The sequence below is a fragment of the Ammospiza nelsoni genome, chromosome 18 (genome assembly GCF_027579445.1).
Source record: "Ammospiza nelsoni isolate bAmmNel1 chromosome 18, bAmmNel1.pri, whole genome shotgun sequence".
NCBI classification, from domain to species: Eukaryota; Metazoa; Chordata; class Aves; order Passeriformes; family Passerellidae; genus Ammospiza; species Ammospiza nelsoni.
Window position 1 is genome coordinate 1,948,658 of NC_080650.1, and position 20,822 is coordinate 1,969,479.

The 20,822-nt window shown below is 56.3% G+C and overlaps 1 protein-coding gene across 1 annotated transcript in view; it reads left to right on the top strand.

The window, feature by feature from the left end:
- The window catches only part of NCOR2 (nuclear receptor corepressor 2), a 226,199-nt gene that overhangs the window by 164,430 nt on the left and 40,947 nt on the right, over positions 1-20,822 (top strand). The window contains exons 15-18 of the mRNA XM_059484874.1: positions 4,986-5,107; positions 5,964-6,136; positions 8,812-8,874; positions 17,850-17,992. Coding sequence (XP_059340857.1) covers positions 4,986-5,107; positions 5,964-6,136; positions 8,812-8,874; positions 17,850-17,992 — 501 coding nt within the window. The remainder of the gene's footprint in view (positions 1-4,985; positions 5,108-5,963; positions 6,137-8,811; positions 8,875-17,849; positions 17,993-20,822) is intronic.

Sequence of the window (20,822 nt, forward strand, 5' to 3'; positions counted from 1 at the left end):
GGGAGAAGATGCCAGCCCCAGGGGCTCTTGGGCTCTCCCTCAGTGCCACCACCATGACCTGGTTCCCCACTAGCATATCCAGCAGCAAGTGGTGTAGTTGGGGTGGCAGGAGCTGGTAGTTCTGATTCAGGAACTGGACTGCCCGGGATGAGCTCATCCCTGCTAGCAAAAGTGATGTTTTGGTGCATGTTTTGAGGGTGCTGTGGCACAAGGAGTGAGGGGGGAGCCGGGGGAGGGCGTGGGTGCCTCAGTTGCAAGGTGCACAGTCCAGTGGTTAACGCTGGGATGTCCTGTGGGCAACAAGGGAGGTCTCTTGTTTCTGGTCCCCTGCCACAGCCTGGGGCATCTCGCCACTAAGGGGATGGGGAAGGCAGCGGCCGTCGTTTTCCGGAGGCTTGCAAGTTTGGAAAATAAATAGCCCTGCACTGTAGGTTAAGCTTGGCATCCTGGCGGATTAATCACGCAGGCTGCAGCCAGCACTGAGAGCCCCGGTGACGAGAGCTGTGGTTTATAGATGATGATTCATCGCTCGACTTAGAGCGACCACGTTATTCCAGCAGATTGCAAAATCATAAGAGGAATGTTGTGGTTAGTTTACGGCTTAACTATGCAAATCGTCAGGAAGCCTTCAGAGCCGGAGAACGTAAGGCACAGCTCGCCCGGATGGCTGGGCGGTGAGCAGGGGCCGGGAGCTGCCCATGGGGCTGTCGGGGACCGGCCGCTCGCGGGAGCCGGGGAGCGGGGAGGTGAGTGACGGGGGACTGGGGGCGATGAGGGGCCGGAGCTCCCGGGGAGCGTGCGAGCGGGGCGCTCCGGAGGCGCTGCCGGCTGCCGACGGCTTTCTGGCCGCTTTCGCCGTCTCTGTGCCACCGGCTCGGGCGCCTCCGGCGGGGCTGGGGAGGGCCAAGGTGGGGAGCTGCTTCCCCCACCTCCTCCTGCCCTCCGTCCCGCTCCCAGGAGCAGGCAGTGCCTCGGCAGAGGAAGTAAACAGAGTGGGAGGAGCTGCACCTCTTCCCCGCCAGGGCTTTCTCCCGGCGAGTCTCGCTGTCAGGACCCGCGGCAAGTCGGTCCGTTCTCAGCGGGGTCAGCCCGTCCGTGCCCGGCTCCTACCTGGAAGCCGCCGTGCCCCGAGCGTGCGCTGGGAGACGGAGCTTTATGGTGGCGGAGCTGGCGGTGCCGTGCCCGGAGGAGCCGGCCGGGCCGAGCCGGGCGCTGCGGGAGCCCATGCGTGCCTGCGGCGGGCCCCGGGCCCGGAACGCGCTGTTCCCGGGAGAGCTGGCAGCGCTCTGCGCCGCCCCAGCTGCTCCGGGCCCGGCGGGACCGCGGGGCAGAGGTGAGCAGGTGTTTGTAATTACCGAGAGGCTCGGGCCGCAGCGCAGCGAGCGGGGGAGGCCGCCTGTCCCCCCGGACCCGGGGCAGGGTCGGCCTCTGCTCACGCGTCCCGCGTCCGATTTTGTCCCGGGGCCTTTTTAAATAAACAGGATGCGTCGGCAGCAAAAACAAGCAGCCGCGATGCTGAGGCGGAGGAAGGGCGGTCCGGGCTTAGAGCGTCTGACCTGGGAGGGAGGGCCGGCCCTGCCCTCTGCCACAGGCATCTTCCCTGGCCTCAGGCACATCTCTTGGCCCTCTTGTGCAAGGGGGGCAGCACGTACCTGGTTTAGCTCTGGGAAGTGGCGTGCCTCATCCCCAGGATAGCAGAGATGTAGGTGGAGAGAGGTTTAAGTTTGAGCTAGCCGGGAGCTGAGCAGTTTTGGTGCCGGCCTTTGGGGGTTCCGCTGAGGGCTGAGCCACCTGCCAGTCCACCTCTAGCCTGGGCGGTGTGAATCACAGGGAAACATCAGCTGGTAATTGGGGAAGCATTTCCTGGCCCGTCACGCTTTGGGATGGCGTCCCGTCCCTTGAATCATCCCGAGCTGGTCCGTGTCCAGCACTAAGAATAGCCTCCCCACACACGGCGGGGGCAGCGCCGGGAGCGGGGACCGGCCGGCCCGGGGGCTCCCGGCGCTGCCTTCCCACCGCTGTGCCATGGCATGGGCCGGCTCCAGGGCCAGTCTGAGGCTTGGGGTAGAGCACAGGGCGAGGATGGGCTGGAGCAGCTGCCGTGGTCCCTCACTGGGGGATGGTCCCGTCTGTGTGTGCCGTTTGTGGCTGAGCTCTGAAATGGCCTCGTTCAGCACCCCAGGGTCCCTGCTCCCCACCCAGGGCTGGGTGCTCGGTACAGCCCCGCAGCTTCCAGCCCAGCAGCTACCCCTGGTGTGATGTAAGGGGGATGTTCACGAGCAGAGGCGTTTCCTGGGGCGTTTGGCAGGTGCCCTGCTCTGCAGCCAAGCTCCAGTACAGGAGATAAGCCATCACTGTGGGCTTGCCAGGTTCAGATCAGCATTTGGCTGGGAGCCTTCCCTCAGATGAGGACATGAGCACAGCCTTGGGTGGAGCTTGGGTGGCCTGATGGTGATGATGCTGCCCATTTTCTGTATTTCACCTGGCTGACAGGTGAGACCTGTCCTGTCTGTCTTGCTGGGTGCAGGGTGCTTATCCCACCCAGCTCTTGCTCCTGGCATTGGGCACCCGGCCGTGGCCAGAGCAGGGCAATCACTAGAGGGCAACCTTGGATTGAGATGTTCCTCTGCACTGGGAGAAACCTTGATTAGATGTCCTACCAGGCTGGGCTTGAAACGTTCAGGAGGAGAAGGATGTGCAGTGGCCCACTGAAGCCAGCCCAGTGGGGTTTGCCCATCCTGATCATGCCAAAGCTTGGCAGATGCCTCTGCAGGGGAGCACCTGTGTTGCTGCATGAGCCACCAAGGCCACTCTCATCTCTCCCTGTGTTTGCAGGCTGGTAGAGGGAGCTCCTTGGCATCACTGCCGTTCCATGGGGAAAAGCTGCGATGGCTGCACAGGTGGCAGCCCTCTAGTTCAGACAACTATAGAAACAGGATAAGGTGATGTTGAACCTTTCTTTGAGGCTCGCTCCTGAAGCTGGGACAGGTACTCGTGCGGCCATGGCTGGGTTTAAATCTAAAGGAGAGCTGGGATTTCTGGGATGCAGAATTTCCCCATCCCTCAAAAGAAAATATTTGCCGTTGCTTGATAGAAATACTGGGAAACTCACACGGGCTCCCCTCCCTTGCCAAAGCCTTTGGTGAGGGGAATGCAGGTGGGTGGTGATGGCCAGGGCTGGGCAGAGCCTGTCCTGCTGCCTGCCCAGCCCTTGGAGGTCACAGCCCTCACCTCAGGGCTGTCAGTCTGGGCTGAACCCATGCTCAGGGTTCACCACAGAGTGACTCAGAGTCAGAGAGTTCAGGGCAGTGCTGGAGAAATGCACATGATGGATGCCCTTTGCCCTTCTGCAGCCAGTGCAGGCCTCCACACCTTCTGTTCCAGCTTGTCCCCTGCCCTCCTTCTCCCCCAGCTTGGGGCTGACCAGGGCAGTGCCCAGTAATGGGGTTGACACTTCCCTTGGTCCCTTGCTGCATGAGACAGCCTGTTTCCCAGGCCTTAGTGATCTGTGGACTTTGGAAAATCAAAAGCAACTGAGTGCTCATCCCAACTGTTCCTGACTCCCTCTCCCCTGGGACGTCCCAGCCTTGCATCCCACGGAGCAATTCCCAGAGCAGCAGGGGTGTGAGCTGATGCATTGCAGTTGTGTTCTGCACGTGTGCAGAGGTGCTCCAGGGGCTGCCCAGGCATGCCAGGGTCCTGATGGCACAGCTGCCTGCCCCTGTACAAGGAGGAACTGAAAGTCACTGGGGTTTCAGTGATGGCTGTGCATGGGTTTTAAGGACTTTTGTGCAACCAGGGCCTGAAGGAATCAGCAGTTTTCTTGTTAAACTGCTCCATTTGACAGCTCCACGCCTCTGATTTTAGCACCAGCCCATGGGGTCAAAGAGCTCTACTTGCACCCAGTGCTGCTGCTGCAGGATGCCCATGTTTGAAGCAGCCTCCCAGTCCTGCAGAGTGGGACCAGGCCAGTCCTGCTGGCTTTGGGGATGTGAGGACACCTCATCAGTACTTGCTGTATGGCTGCGTGCCAGCCAGATCAGCCACCTTCTGCTGATAAATCCATTTTAAGGCCATTTTACTCCCCATTACATCACCAAACCCTTTCCCAAGGGGGTGGTGGAAGCCCTGCAGGCTGGGCAGGGGCTGGGTGAGCCCGGGTGGGTTTCCTGGAGCAGGCAGCCTTGCATTAGCCAGGAGCAGGATGGTTTAATAAATCATTTCCGTCTCTAATTTCTACTTCTCTATTCAACGCCTCTCGTTTGCTGGTCACCAGAGGGAAGGGAGGTCAGGGGAACCAGGCCTCCCCAGCAACCTCCTTCCTGCAGCTGTTGAAACAAAATCCAGAGCTATAATAATCCCTGTGTCCCTCCCTGGGGTACCACAGCGCCTTTGGCTGAGCAGCAGCAGAGATGTTGGGGTGGTTGGGCTCACGGCCTCTGCTGAAGGTGCCAGGTGGTGCAGAGAGGGCACCTTCCCTGCTTGGTGCTACACAGTCACAAACATTCCCCATGGGCTGTGTCAGACACTTTGGGAAAAGATCAGGAGTGTTGATATTGCTGAGCCTCAGGGTGTCACTGGTGCCCTGTCTCCTTTATGCTCCAGCAAAATGCATCCACTGGCTGCAAAGCACCGAGCCAGAACAGGAGGGTAGTTCTCACCTCCCTGCTTTACCCCCACGTCAGATCCTTGCTTGTTGCCTGACCCCAGGGGAGCAGCTGGGGCTGTCCCACTGCCTAGAATGGGAGCCAGAGTGCAGCTGCCATGCCTGATCATGAGCCACCTCTGATCCCCCTGGAAAGGAGATCTCTCAGCCCCTGTGGCCTCCAGCAGTGCCCTGCCTGCACCCTCTGCCTGCAGCTCTTTCCTCTTGGCCACTTGCCCCCAGCATTGTTTCACAGCAGTTGTTTGGGTTGGCCCAGGTGCTGCCCTGTGTCCGCCTCAGCAATGAGGGCTTGGTTTATTTTATGTCCTTTGTTTTGCAGCAGCAGCAAATGCCCCGGAGCAGCCAAGAGGAGAAAGATGAAAAAGAGAAAGAAAAAGAGAAGGAGGGAGAGAAGGAGGAAGACAAGCAGGAAACAGAAAATGACAAAGAAGAACTGACAAAGTAAGGACAGCCCTCGCTGCCTGGCTCCAGTGGGCTGGGCTGCACTGGTGGGATGTGGTGATGGGATGCAGCACGGTCCAGGCTGCCTGACCCCGTGCAGGACTGTGTGTGCCCACCTCACCTCCTCTGCATGGAGGGAAAGGCAGATCCTCCTCCTCATTCCTCTTCCCCGCTGCTCCCAAAGTGGGAAAGCAACACGATATGGGGTTTTTTTATATCAACCCAATCAATCTGCACAGCTCCTGTGATCCTCCAGCTTGTTCTGTTGTTACGAGAGCCTCTGGGAGCTGGAGGAGCAATCCGGGGGCAGCGGAGCACAGCATTTCACCTTTGGTGTTATTGATGTCACCGTGAGCACTCCCAGATGCAGAGCTCCAGCCAGCCCTGCCTCCCTCACACCGAGCATCAGCGCCGTGGCAGGGGAAGGTTGGCACGCAGACCGCTCGCTATCTGTAATGGGCTTAATACTTGCTTTAAAAGAACATCTGGCTTCATTATATCTAGGCTGCAAAGACATTTACCAGCAGGTCCCTTTCAGGAAGATAAATGAGGAGGAGGCAGGGATGAATTTGAATGGTCTGGTATTAAACCTGTCTCCGTCAGGTCTCTGCGTGCACTTGGTGGTGGAGCTGCAGCCAGCTGCAGAAAGAAAACCCCACTACAAATCACCCCACTGCCAATCCCAGCCAGGAAAAGAGCCTGCGTCTGCAAAAAAACTGCAGACCTGCCCCCCTAAAAAACCAACAACAAAAAGAAAAATCCCCAGACACGTGCAGAGAAATAATTGCTTGACCTAAAAATCAGACCAACCAAACAACATTTTATTATTTTTTTCTTTCTCTCCCTGTTTTTGCAGGGACAAGAACGACGACACGTCCGGAGAAGACAACGATGAGAAGGAAACGGTCACGTCCAAGGGCCGCAAAACCGCCAACAGCCAGGGCCGGCGCAAGGGCCGCATCACGCGCTCCATGGCCAACGAGGCCAACAACGAGGAGGCAGCCACGCCACAGCAGAGCGCCGAGCTGGGTGCGTGCCAGGGGACGAGGGCACCCTGCCCTGGGCTGGGCTTTTGGGGTGTCCATTGTGCTGGGATGGGACGTCAGCCTGCTCTGCTCCCCGCTCGCAGAAGAGGGAAATCCTTTGTGAAATGCTTCTTTCTGGGGAGTAGCAGTGATGTTTGTCTCTGTCACGTGGATTGCTCAGTGTGGTTCACCAGAATGAGTGGGGGCATTTGCAAGCCCGGGCTTTCCTGGCTGAGTGTTCGTGCGTTTTATGGCCTCAGAGGGAAAGTGTTGCAAAAGAGAAAAAGGGAAGCCTTCAGTTTTAGCAGTGCTTTGGCAAAGTTTTGTCCCTCCTGCACTTGGAGCTGATTCCCTTTGCAGCTCCTTCGGCTTCCCAGTCCCCTCAATGTCTGCGTGGGACCCCTGCTCTGCCCTCCTGGGTCTCTGCCACTTCTCCTACCTGCTCTGTTTTCAAATTTGTCTGGAGCCTGAGCAGCTGCAGCCTGTGGGATCTGCTCCTCCTTGGCCTTGGGCATTGGGCTGGTCCATTTCCATCCATGCCTGTACCGTGGCATCCAGGCACTACACCAGCCCACAGTGTGGCCATAGCCCTGCCATGCTGGCCTTGGGTAGATGGGAATTCATGGCAGCATCCACAGCCCCACACTGGGCACATCTGCCTCTGGCACCTGCAGCATCACTAGTTGCCACCCCAGGGAGCAGGCTCACATATTGACTTACAGAAGCCAATGCATCGAGGAATTTGGCTGATATTCCTATATATTCTACTCTGTCAAAGTACAGAATTATTGCTGTGCTACCTAAGGCAGGTAAAAATAAAAGCAGGGTGACTCCTCTCGGATCCCTTGCTCTGCAGTTTCTGGCTTGTGCTGTTCCATGTGCCATAAATCACGCGGAGGTGTTTCGCCTCCCTGTTCTCTGCTGACAACTGGCTGAAGCCTTGATTGCGAGCGCTCTGTTTTCATACAGGCGATATAAATAGTCCCCAGCACAACAGAGCCCTGCTCTCTCCCTCCAACTTGTTCAGCAGTGCTGCAGAGAAGCAGCAGATAATGCCAGTAACTTAGATGGGATTTTTTTATCCTGATATCTCAGAGTCCTTGATAAACTTCACTGCGAACACAGAGGAAAGCCTTTAGACCATGTTAAATTGGGAAAAAGGAATGGATCAATTCCAGTGACATATCTGAGCAATTGATTTCACTTTATGTCTCTCCAATAGCGCTTTAATTTAGGTTGGCTAAGAAAGTTATTGCATTTTAAATACCAATTGAACATTAAAAACCAGCACAAAACCGTATTGTGGTTTAACTGCAGCGTGCCGGAGCTCCCCGTGGGCATCTGTTTCATAACTGCGCAACCTCAGGCGATGCCATTAATCAAACCAAACGGGCCATTTCTGTGACATTTCTGCACCATACAATAACAGCCGTCACCAGCTGAGCCAAGGGCCTGCACGGCGTTGGGGACACTCGCTTTTACGTAAACGAGCGCTGTGGCCCTGGCCGTGCCTGCTGCCAGGGGGAAGCAGTGAGGTATCAGTTTCCCTCCCTCTTGGCTGGTGTCCCAGGGGCAGCACGGTTCTGGGGGAGGCAGTGACCTGTGCTGTCTTCCGGGAGGTGACACCTGCAGTCGTGCTCAGCCAGCTCTGAAGGAGATTCTTCTGCCCACTGCTGTGGGCACTGCAACTCACGCTGTCCTCCCACAGGGTCTCAGCTTCTTGTAGAGCTTCTTCGGAGATCCTTCTTTCTCTCCTTGCCTGTATTCTTTATCCTGAACCTATCAGCCTGTTTTCCATTTTGAAAGGACACTGTCAAAACATCTCTCATCACTGTTGAAATAATGCTTTGCCTGTTGTTTAGAGTAATAACCCCTTGGCAGCCTGAGCCGGAAATCTGTTTCCTTACCGAGTTGTTTTTTGTCTCTGACTCACACCCCAGTTTGTTATTGTAGGGTTTGCTCTGTGCCAGGCTGCCAGCAGGACTGGTGCATAGTGAAGGCTTTATACAGGACCTTGGTGTCTCCAGCACCTGCTTGGATTTGGGGAGAGATGCTGACACCCCTGCCAGCCTCCTGGCTGGAGCAGCATATTCCCTTCAATAGGCTCCAGATTGGCCCTCAGTGTTGCTGGCAGTGGCTCGGAGGTGCTGTCCAAGAGCCCAGGGGTGGCACAGAGGGAGCCCGTGGTCACACAGCCAACACCCTTGTGCTGTCAGTGGCCAGCCCTGACAGATGCAGTCGGCCAAAGTCACCACTGAGGTGACGCTGTTTCTCCGTCTCTGACGGTCCCACCCTGCGTCTGCCTCCTCCAAAGCACACAGCCCCAGGCAGCTCCATCTTAGGTACCTGTTGTTGGGCCAGGGTGCGTGCCACCACCAGCAGCAATTCTGCTGCCACTCTCAAGCCATCTGGCTTTGCTTCCAGGCCCGGAGTGGAGGTTTTACTTCACTCAGGTGCATCCTGAGGGGATGTTGTGCATGGAGTACTGTGGCGTGGAAAAGCCTCACGAGCCCATATGACAGCCTTTCTTGTGGGAGCGCTTCTGCACTGCTTGGGGTTTTGTCATGCCTCCCGGGGACAGGGCATGGGACCGGGTTTGGGTGTTGGGACACCTCCTCTGAGCTCACTGGGCTTGCTGGCTCCTGCTCACAGCTGACTGCTCTCTTTCCTTCTTCCCAGCTTCCCTGGAAATGAATGAAAGCTCTCGCTGGACTGAAGAGGAGATGGAGACAGCTAAAAAAGGTGAGACACTCATTTTCTTTCTTTTATCGACTGTGCTGGAGCTTATCCAGCAACTGGGGATGGAAAGAATCTGAGTGCTGGCTTTGGTGCAGTGTGGTGGATCCTGTGGGCCTGGATCCTGCCTGTCCTGCTGTTGGTTTGTTCCCAGCGCGCCTCAGGGAGGGTGTGGGGAAGGCAGGGAATGGTGCAGGGAGTGTGCTCAGCTTGTCCAGCCCTAGGAGCTGTGCCAGCACCAGGGATGCCTGGGCTGTGGCTGGAGCCGTGTGTGTCCCCCAAGGCAGGAGCTGGCTGTAGGAAATGGGGAAGGCGCGTTGTCCATTGCAGTGTTGGAGCTGCTGGTGCCTGTAGCATGGAGTGTAGTTTCACCCCACTCTTCAGAGCTTAGTGGCCTCGGTGTGATCTGTTCAAAGCACACACAGAGTGTCTGCCTGTGTTCACAGCTCTGGGATTCAGGGAGAGGACTGTGAACCCCAGCACTCTGCAGGCACATGTTGGGGAGCTCTCAAGAGCCAGGGCAGCGTGCGGTGACTTTACATCCTGGAGCTGATTCAGAGCCTTTGCTGAGACCGTTTTTAAAAAGTGCTGAGTGTAGCACAGCCCTTCTTGCCACTTCCCCTCCTCGTGCCACTCCTGCGCCAGCCCTTTCACTGCTTTAATTTTTTGCCAAAGTCACGTCCTGTTGATGGGCTGTCGAGCTCGCGTCCCCAGCCCGTGCATCCCGCTTGCGTTGCTGCCGACTCTCCTGGCCCAGAGAGGATTGTAAATGGGAAATTAAAATGGAAATGAGTGCTGTTCAGGGATGGCAAAGGCAAACGGGCGTGTTAGCAGGTTCGCCTCAGCTTGGAGAATGCACCTGCTGCTGGGATGGTGATTGCACGTTCTGGAGCGCCGGCTGCCCAGGTGCCGCTGGGAGCTGTGGACTTGGATTACTTTGCCTGTGAATATCCCAAAGTGTTTGGCTCGCTCGCCTTTAAGCTGTTCCAACCCTCTTTTACAACCCAGTGCCAATCCTGTGCATTGCTGAACGGGGCTCTCTATAGTCACAAAACTTAATAGATAGACTTTAATCAAGGAAACTGGCCTGGGGCCAGGTAATGGGCTGAGCAGATGCTGGCAGGGGAGGGTCGTTGGAGGGATATTTTCCGAGCACTGCTTTATTTTGGAGATCAGCATCTGGTTGTTAAAAAGTGCCTCTTGTTGTTTTATGCTGGATGGCGGAGGTGCGCTTAAGGAGTCTCAGCACCAGCTGCCAAAGCCTGTGTGAAGGAAGGATGAAGCGTGGGAGCATGCAGCACTATTCCAGCCCAGGGGCCAGGAGGAGGCAGGGAGATTTGCTGGTGTAAAGCCCAATGGCTGATTGTTTCTCCCTTCGTTACAACCTGGGAAACTGAGATTGCAACACCAGACTTCTACAGAAAAGCCAAATTCCCCTCTGCCAGGAAGCAGCCGCTTTAATGCTTCGAACTGGCTGCGTCTGGCATTTCCAGGGACCTGCGTGCTGGGGGTTTCCGACTCACAGCAACTGAAACTCCGGAGGTAGCCTCAGAGGCTGCAGGAGGCGGTGGCAGAGCTGCTGCCAGCACGGCTGGGCAGGGGCAGAGGGGGTGGTGGCCTGCTCCGGCTGGGCTCAGACACAGGCACAGTCCTCCTCACCATAAGGACTCAGCTACCCAAGGCGCCCTCCTCCATACTGGTACCAGTGAGAGCCCATAGCTGGCTGGTTTAGGGAGTTCAGCAAGATGTGAGTCCCAGGGGAGGTCAGCCCTACCACCCTGGGACTCAAATCTTGCTGTCCCCTCATCATCTTGAGGGGACAGTTGGTGACCTCTGCTCCTAGCACTTGCCAACCAGATCAGCCTGGCCCTGCTGTCCATGCCTGGGTTTTGTGTGTGGGGCATGAAACTGCATGTCATTTGTGTTCAGGGAGGTGAGAGAAACCATCCCTGGGACAGGGAGGCAGCTGAGCTGCCTGCTCTCCTCCAGAGTCACAGAGCTGTGCAGGGAGTTTCCAATCAGGAGAAGGCAGGATGGTGTCTGCCGGGGGAGACAATGAAGGGGAGTACCGTGTTACTAAACTTAAATAGGGGAACAAAAACCCAGCAAGAGGAAAGTTCTTGCTTAATGACACTTTCATTATGCAATGAACTTCGATTCAGTAGTCTGTCAAAATGTGCAGAGATTGGGATAGCGATGGGGGAATGTGTTTTTCTGATGTTATTTCCTTGTGCCACGGCTGTGATCCCTAAAGCAGGAGGTTTGGATTTACCCGGACTTGCTGGAGGATTTCCCCCTTCCCTTCCCAGGCCTGGAAGCAGCAGCACCCACAGCTTTGCGGCCGGGCAGGGTGCAGAGGCATTCAGCAGCAGGATGGGGCTGCTCCTTAAAAGGCAATGTTGAGGCAGTTCCTGCCTTTGGGGGACCTGCTGGATGAGCCCACGCAGGCAGGAGCTCAGGGTGGGCTGGAGGGGGGTCTGGGCAGTGGCTGAGCACCAGCCTCAGCAGTGGCTGAGGTTATTGTCCCCCCAGCCCCTCCACCCAGTGTCAGCACTGGTGCCAGAGGTTCAGGGCAGCCGCAGCCGCCCTGGAGCTGAACCCGATGAACCGGGAGGTTTCCACATGACCTTTGTTAGTCTTTAAAGTCTGGTACCTGTTCTCGCCGGCTCGGGGTTTTCCCGTGGCGTCTAACAAGTGGTTTTGTTCTTTGAAAAGAGGCAGGTCCCAGTGGCAGGTTCTTGCTGAGGCCCTGCCCAGGCTCAGTGCTCCTTGTCCTCAGGGCACAGCCAGCCTGGGGCTCTTTATGCCTTTTCCCACACTGAGGACTCGGGATGGAGTCAGGTGATGAGGCAGGGGAGGGTTGGGTATGGTTGTAAAATACTGATGACAGAGAGTTAAATAACCCATGAAAACTCCTATATAGTTCCTTTTGGGTAGATATAAAATATTCCCTTGGATACCAAAGACACTCTTTTGAATGCTTATTTTCAGTGCTGCCAACAATTCATCTGAGTTTTGGACTGACCTGAACCATTTTTTCCCCAGTCCTGTTCTGTTTACAAAACTAAAATAAAGTCAGCCACCTTGCATCACCTCTGAAATGCAGGAGCTGGCTGGGTGATGCTGGTGAGCTGGCAGCTCCATATCTTCCTTCTTTTGTCTCCCCAGTGCTCATATTGGAACCTTCCCTTCTCCCATCAGAGGTATTTACAGCTGTAAAAACCTGCTGATAGTAGTAAAAGTGGGCTGAGAAACTGGTTTGCTGTCCATGTCCGTCACTGCACATTGTCCTTCTGGTGGCCTTGGGGTGGGATGTGCCTTGGGGTCTCCCACTCAGGTGTCCTGTGTCCAGGCAGGGTGCAAGGGCAGCCCAGAGCAAGGAGAGCCCAGCCTGGCCACCCCAGTGTCCAAAGCCAGAGTGCCGTGGGTGCCTGGTGTTTGTCATGAACTCTGTACAAAGCAACGTGGTAAAAATCATTTGGATAGGGCAGATTGGGTGCCATGAGGGCACAACTGTGTCCAGGGCTTAAATTAGCCACATTTGCCCTGAGTGAGGCTGTAGTTGACTGCAGTCCCATCCCTGCCATCCCAGGCTGGTGCTTGGCTGCCTTTCAGCCAAGGTGTCACCCCCAGGACCATGCCTGTGCCCACCGTGCCCCCAGAGCTGCACTTTCTGCCACCGTTGGTTGAACGTTTCCCAAGTGTGTAGGAGCAAACTGCGAGGATTTGCTTAGTGAGTGTCAGTGAATGGAATACAAAAGGCCTGTCAGGAGGAACTGCTGGGTAATTACTATAATTTGCTGCCTACATTTTAATTTTGAGTATTATTTTTTCAACAATAAGAGAGCGGGAATAGTATCTGAACCAGGTGAAAGAAGAGAGCTAGGCCTGCCAGCAGTGGCTGCTCTGTGTGTACTCACTGCCATACTGGACCAGAGGGGATGGCACATCTCCAGGAGTGGGCATCCAGGGGGTCTTCCTGTGCCCTTGTGTCAAAGGATGGGACACAGCAAAAAAGAAAGGTTGTGGCAGGATTGGTAAAACCAGGCACGTCCAATCAGGGCACAGGGCTCAAGGTTTTGCAGCAGGTGCATGCAGTGGTATAGGAATTACCCATTTCAAATGAGAGATCTGGGAGTTGAGGGTCCCCAGCCAGGGCCAGCAGAGAGGGACATTGCACTAGAGCTGAGCTGGTCCAAGAGCCCAACTCCTTGCTGGTCAGGTACCCACGCCTTGTTTGGTGACACTGCCTCCCTGCAGAGAAGTGGTGTGATGGGTGTGAAAGGTGCTGGGAAGTTCAGCTGCAAGCTCCCTTGTAGGGCACATCAGAGGTGTGCTTGTGTCCAGCCACCAAATGAAAGGTCCACTGGGAGCACAGCAGGCTGGTGCCCGCATCACCTGAAGGAAGGAAGGGCATCACTCACCAAGGAAGAAAGGAAGGGCATCACCCACCACGGTGGCAAGAGCACACCGAGCTGGCTGCCTGTGCCATGGTCCCTCTAGCAGCACCTCAGCACCTTTGGGGATGTGGGCTCACCCCACACACCATCCCCTGCTTCCCTTGGCACAGCATCAGCAGCCTGGCGTGCACCTGGCTCTGCCGCCCACTGATCCATGGCCCAGCAGGAGTTACTCACCTTCTCTGAGCCTCTGCAAAGCCCCCCGGGGTTAGTGCGGGGAAGCGATGCAGAGCAGGCTTTCGGGATGCCTTGGGTGGTGTCGCTGCCTCCGTGGGGCTGCTCTTTCTCCAGAACAGGATTGCGGCACATTTTGGCGGTGCCGTAGCCAGAACTGCCTCAATGTTCGCTCCCAAGAGGGTGTGTGGGCGCAGGAGGGACTGGAGGATCACACCAGGTACCGTCAGGCGTAGGGAATGATATCACTTAGTTTTTCCCCTATAACCTTGCTCTGTTAATCCATGCGAACTCCCATTAAGGGACCCTTTTACGGGCTCTCCCCGCCCTCACCAAGCCCAGGGTGGAGCTGGGCAGCCGTGCCAGAGCGCCTTGGAATGTCTCTAGTAAAAGCCCCGAGCTGCAGAGAGCCGAGGGGCTGCGAGCCCACAGCCCTCGCCCGCCGCGCTGCCCCTCCGGGTTTCTTCTCAGCTCCCCGAGATGCCGAGCACGGAACCCCGCTCTCCGCGCTCCTCTTCCTTCCAGCCTCCACTTGCTGAACGGGAGCAGAGGCCCCGGAGTGCCCATGGCGACCCCGGTGCCAGAGCTCTCCGCATCCATCCCTGCTGTGCCAGGGCAGGGGCCGCGGTGTCCCGCGGTGTCCCGGGGTGTCCCGGGGCGCCAGGACACTCCGTCGGTGCGGCACTGGGCTCGCCGGCGCGCACGTCCCCAAAGAAAAGCGCCTTTGATTCACTTGAGAGCGGAGAAAACTATTAGCCAAGCTTTGTTTTCCTGGATCCCTCCCCCTGCCGCTGACATTCAGCCGAGAGCGAGGGAGACAGAAAGTGAGCGAGGGAGGGCGGGAGCGGGTGCCAAGCGCCGCACCCCTTGTCAGCTTGGGTCAGCGCCACGTTCGTTATTAATGCTCTGTCTAGAGGTCACATTCAGATGCAACGAGCCCCGGGTCAGCCAGAGGAACAGATTAGAGCTTGCTCGCTGCTCCGCCACATACCGACGGCACCGGCTCCCCGTCCCCGGGCTGGCAGGAGCGGAGCTGCCGCGCTCCCGCCCCTTCGCTTTTCTCCTGCCTTTTTTTTTTTTTTTTTTTTTTTTTTTAATTATTATTATTTCTTGGCAACGTCGGGCATCTCCTGAAACTGCACAGTCTCCCTATAGCCCCGAGCTGCTGAGCAAGGAGATGAGGTAGGGGAGAAAATACTGGCGGCGCTTCCATCCACCTTAACAACCGCGGCTGCAGCCGGCTGGAACGCTCCGGCGGGCGAGCGGAGGAGAGCGGAGAACGCCGTTCGCTCCGAAGGGAAGAGCGCTGGGGCCGGAGCATGTGTTCGCACCAACTTCTGCCATCGGGGTCAGGAGTCTGCCGCCTGTGACCTGGTTTCCAGCCTCGGTGCCCGTTTGCTCGCCGCTCCCGGCCGCCCATGGCTCTGAAATCCTCTCGCCCCCAGGATTTAAGGAACCGGCTTTGCTTTCTTCTCTGTCTCCGGCTGCTGCGAGGGAGCGAAAGCGAAATGCGTAGGGAGGGTGTGAGCGGAGCACTCGCAGCGCTTTGCCGCGGGCTGCCGTGCCCGGGGGGGCTTTGAAGAAGTGCCCTGAGAGCCGTGTCCTTGCCAGCCCACCCGCTGCACACTGCGGGTGTGCTCCCTGCCCGCCGGAGCACGTAAGTCGGGTGTTGGGGTCCGAAGGATGGGGTTAACCTCGAGGTTGTGTGTGGCTGCGTGCCTGCGGCAGAGCCTGCGTCCGGAGCCCCCGCCCCGAGCCGAGGAGCTCAGCCTTCCTGAGGATCTGATAACTCGGTTAGTCATAGTTTCAGTTGCGATGTGGAACCGAGGGCTGGTGCTGCCGTGCCGGGCTGGAGTGCGGGGCAGGGGGAGCAGGCTCCGGGGGTGGCTCTGCTGGAGCAGCTCATGGACATGGGGTGCCCGGCGAGCCCGGAGCTTACCGGGGTGTCTCGGCTGGTCCCTCCCGAGCATGCAGATAACTACAGCGTGGGAAGCCGGTGTTGCTGTTTCGCTCTGGTTTCATGTAGAAGAAGAGTGGCGGGGCTCCCTGCTGGTCCCGCGGGCAGGGGCTGCAGGCAGCCTCCTCCTCCTCTCCTCCCAAGCAGTGGCCACCTGCCCTGCTGCAGGCTTCTTCAGCAGTGTCCTGGTGAGCAGGGGCACAGCCAGCCGGGGCAGGGGGAAGGACAGCACGGAGCTGGCATTGCCTGTGGCCGGTAAAGTTCACACCACGCTGGGGACCACTCACGCTGACATCCATCACCCCCCAGCCATGAGCTCTGCCATGCCAGCTCCTGCCTCCTGGCATCCTTCCTGCCAGAGCACCCGTGCTCATGGCACATCCCCACCGCTGCCAGTGTTTCAGCTTTGCCCGGGGCACACAATCAGCCTTGGCCTGGCTGCCACACTTGCTGCTGGGCCACCAGTGTGCTGATGAGCAGAGGGACAGAGCTGCTTGTTTGCTTTGGAAGGCAGCAGCGGGTTTTGTCAGAGGGGATGGGTTGTGACACTGGGGACTGTCCTGTTTTCCTCTGCGGCACTCAGCAACGGCAGGGGGAGGACTCTTGCCCCACTCGTTGCCTCAGGATTGGTGGCCGGATGTGATTTTTTTAATCATTTTTTTTAAGCAGTCCCAGCCCGTCAGCAGGGTGGCAGAGGTCGTGGGTTTGGCTGAGCGAGGCTGGGAGCTGCAGAGTTAAAGCTCAAACTTGTTTCTTGGCTTGCCAGGGCCTTTCTGGTGCTCAGTGCATGTGATGCCTCGTACATGCAATTTGATAAGCGTGGTGCTGGGACGGGCAGGATACAGGCACCAGCTGGATGTTAACTCCTGCTGTGCTGGGTGCTGCTGGTTTTCTCCAGGACCTGGGAAGCAGGGAGGGGGGATTTCATCTCTCTGGGGGCACATGGTGCCATCTATTCAATGCAGCCATGCCCTCAGCCCCCAGGCCGTGCCCTCCCCTTGCATGGGCTCACAGAGCAGATCCTGGGGTGCTCCTTTGGGCCTGGTTATGTGTGGCTGTGCTGAGATCAGCCATCCCCTGGGGTTTGTTGTTGAAGCAGAGGTTGGGCTGCCACATGGCAGCAGCTTGGCAGGAGGCTGGCAGCAGGGCTGGGGCACAGCTGCAATGTTCCCAGGCACAAACAGAGCCATGCCAGGAGCCCCGGTGTGGAACTCACCATGGTCCCAAGCCCTGTGGTGTCAGAGCAGCCAGTGGTCAGTGCCCACTCCCAGCCACGCAGGGCTCTGTGGTTGGTGGCCTCTGGGCAGAAAGTCCCTCAGCAAAGGAGAAAGATGTTCTTAGCAGGTTCATTCCGTGCTGGCTTTCATCTTGCAGTTACCTTTCTGTGGCAGTATAGTAACTCTGGACTTACAGGCTCTGCATCCTGTGCCCTCACAAGGTGTAGGGAAGGGGTAGGGAGCTGTTGGCATGATAGTGGCATCACATGGGCAGTCAGGAGCAAGCCAGGCTGGCAGTGTCCCACAGACTGGTGGCCGCTCCAGCCCCACAAGACACCACACAAAGGACCAGGAATAACTGCAGGCAGCAAGAAAGAAATGTCCAGAAAGTCTGGGTTCTTCTTTCACAGGTCACCTCCAGGAACCTGAGGTGCTGCTGCACCCATCCCTGGGCTGTGGTTGTAACTCCTGCCTCCATCTGCAGGACCAGGGGTGCCCAGATACCCCTGCAGAGATGGCAAGGACACGGGGTGCTGACTGTCTCCTTCCTCCTCCTCATCCTCCTCCACCCTGTTGGGTTTGCCCCACACTCGGGTGGCACCATCTGGCCAGGATTGCCAGTCCTCGGTGTGATGCCTGACCTGGGAAGCTGCTTTTGCTCATGAGCCTGTGATGAGCACTAATCCCCTGGCACACCTCTTCCCAGCCAGGGACATCACCCGGGCTTCCCTGCCAGCATGCTGCCACTCACCTGCCCAGGCTTCCCTCCCTTCCCTGGCAGGGCTGTGTGCCCTGGGGTGGGAAGAGCCTTTGCTTCGTGTTCAGGGCTGAGAGCAGCTGTCCCAAGTTCTCCTGGGCGTGCCAGCACCTGCTGCAGCCATCCCAAGGGACAGGGAGCTCTGCTCAGCCTCGTGACTGCCGGGACGCGGCTGTGGGACGTGTTTTATTCCAGAGACGGTCAGCACAGCGCCTTTTTCCCTTTTGGAAAGAAAAACAGGCTCTTATAGGTCATCCCCTGCTCTAGAAGCCATTCAGACAGGTGCTGGTGAGCACATTGTTCCTGTGGAGTTTGGCTTGCTCGGAGGAGGTTTCCGGTCCTGTGTGGATAATGGTGGCCTTGTGCGAGTGCCTCTGGTGTCAAACCTTTGTCCTCTGTGCCTCCCCCACCTGCAGGTCTCCTTGAGCATGGGCGGAACTGGTCGGCCATTGCCAGGATGGTGGGCTCCAAGACCGTGTCGCAGTGCAAAAACTTCTACTTCAACTACAAGAAGAGGCAGAATTTGGACGAGATCCTACAGCAGCACAAACTGAAAATGGTGAGAGCTCTGTCCCAGCCCACTTTGGGCGCTGGGGATATTTCTTAGCAAGGGCTTGGATGCTTCCCACAGCCCAGGGCGGCCTTTGTCAGGTTGGGTGAGAGCTGTGGGGACTGTGGAGTGGCACGGGAAAGGGTTGTCCACCCATCTGTCCTGTCTGGGAGGTCTGGATGGGGCAGAGCTGCTGCCTGGGTGTCGGGAGCGTGGCTGTTACATGGGGAGATAAGGAGCAGGAGGAGGAGCAGGCTGTGTTGGCCAGGATGCAAGTTCTGATGGCTGTGCAAATACCTTGTTTCTGGTGAGATTGTGCTGTTCTGCCCCGGTGAGCAGAGAGCCCAGCTGGGCCACACGGGTCTGTACCTAGCTGGTTCTGCAGTTACCTGCAGGAAACCGCTTTGGTTTGCCCCAAAGGCAATCAGAGATTTAGGACAATGTGAGGAAAGCCTGGCTCTGAAAGAGGTTTTCCTCACCACTGCAAGTAGATGTGCACACCTCTCCGTGCCTCAGTTTCCCCTTCAGATGGGGCTAATGCTCTTCTTTCTTGGCATGTGGTGCAGGGTGTGAATGTAGCGGGGCTTGTTTGGTGTTTTGGAGATAGCTTGGACTGCTAAGAGACACTAAAGATTATAATTATTTCATTTGTAGAGTATCCTGGGGTTCCCAGTTTCTGGCTAATAGAATTCACATGGCTAAACCCCCAAGGGGTGCTTTGAAAATGCAAAGGACAATGTTCAATGCAGGAATCTTTCCAAGCAAGCTATTACAGCAAGAGTAAAAAGAAAGACAGGAAAACATTCAATGACTCACCCAGGAATTTAATATCCTAGTCAGTCTATAGGAATGAGAGAAAGAGAAGACATCGGCGATTCTTTTTTATTAATTCTCTATGCACAGAGACACTCCTGTGTTCCCATGTTTCACTGAATTGTTTTTAGAAACAAAGCAAACAAACTATATAAAAGACCCCCAGACCCATATAAAGGCTGGAATGAAATATTCTGTGAAATGTACATCAAGCCCTCTGAATATAAAAAGTTACATTAGAAAGATATCATTGTTCATTACTGGGGAGAATCTGAAATAAGATCATATGGCTTTGCTGGCAGTGGAGCCGGTGTGTATTAATTTACTCTGCTCCCTAATGTTGCAGAAATTATATCACGGAAGTGTTTTTCTGCAGAACCACATTTTTCCCTGCATCCGTCCCTCCAAGGCAGCCGCTAGACTTCTCCAGTCTAATTGCTCACTCTCACTTGCAGTTTATATCAGCATCATCATTTTATTTTTCGAGCATTGGAGGCTGTGGGATTCGGTCGTGGAGAAGAACAATGAACATTCAGCTGTTATTTATTGTACTCTATTGTTTTGTGGCAACAGCAGATGCCAGAAAGCTGAATAAAATGAAAGAACAACTGAGATTAAATTGCCATGAACCTTCCTTCCTGACTCCTGTATATAATCCCGAGCAAACCGAGCCTCCAAATCTCATCCTATAGCCAGTATCAGCCATGACCTCTGTGGAGGAAGCACATGTGGAGCAGTGTGGCATCACTTAGTTTTGCCATGACATCCACAAATTATTCCCTGACCTCACCAGCACCAGCTATCGCTGATCATGTGCAGGGAAATGCAGTGGCTCTGCTTTTCCTCTTCACGCTAAATGAGAGTAAACTTAATTAGCAGATCTCATTCATTTCCCAAACGGGGCTCATTAATATTGTAGCCTCCTCTTCCAGGTAGGTGTGAGAGCAGGATTCAGCAGTGTGCAGGTGGCTCTGAGGGGCTGTGTGACCACTGTAGGATGGGAAACAGACATGGAACCAGCCGGCTGCACCCTGGGACAGGCAGCCTGTTACTGCTGGGGCAGGGCCAGGCCACCTTGAGGCTTCCCTTCATCTGCCCTGCTGTGTGTTTTGGCTTGGTTTCGCTGCTGCGCCGCTCCGATGTGTCCCAGGCATCAGCGTCACTTAGCCTTGACCTTCAGCACACTGCACTCGCTAATCTTGGCATTTAAGGAGAGCAGGGCATCGGCAGACACGCTGTCCTCGGAGCTGCTCCTTCTGCCAGTGGCTGCAGATAGGCCCTGTCTTCACTGGTGTGACTGTCACTTTGGTCTGCTGGGCTTGTTTGGGCTTGTGCAGGAAAGACAGGATAGCTTGTGCCAGTTACCCCCGGGGCTGGGGCTTGTCCTGCTTGGAGACCAAGTCCTGTGGACCTCCTCTGAGCAACATTCCTTTAATTCCTTGCTTTTTTGGATGATGCTGGCTTTGCACAGCAAAAATGCTTCAGGAGTGTGCTCTGTTGGCCTCTGCTTCTGGGAATGAGTGTGTCTGGCTTGCCTTGGTCCTGCTGTTGAGACAGGCTCAGCCTGATGGGAGGTTCCCATCAGGGTGGTTCCTGTTGGTAGCAGGGTTTGGGAGCTGTTTGGGTTGTTGCTGCCACATCAGGTAGTGAGTGCAGGGGGAGGCCAAATTTATTGGGATTGCCTTTAAAGACATTGTGGAGGAGGAGGCATGGAGTGACCCCTTGTGCAGGGTTCTGTGTCCTTGCTGTGCTCAGGGTATATCCTCAGTGGTCTTGGTGAGTCAGAATGCTTGAGTAGCACCAAGTCCTGGTTGCTCCTCAAGAAATATCTGGTAGAAGGTAGAGAGCAGCAAGACTGCGCACGGAGTCTGGAGCTGTAGGCGTGATAAGAGCCGAAGTGGTGGCCTTGAACACATGTCCAGATGCAGGCAGGATCTGCTGCCTGTATTTCACATAATTTCCCCTAATACCAGCCGTGGGGTTTGCCGGGAGAGGGACCCATGGTGGCCCTGGGGCCGCTCACTGC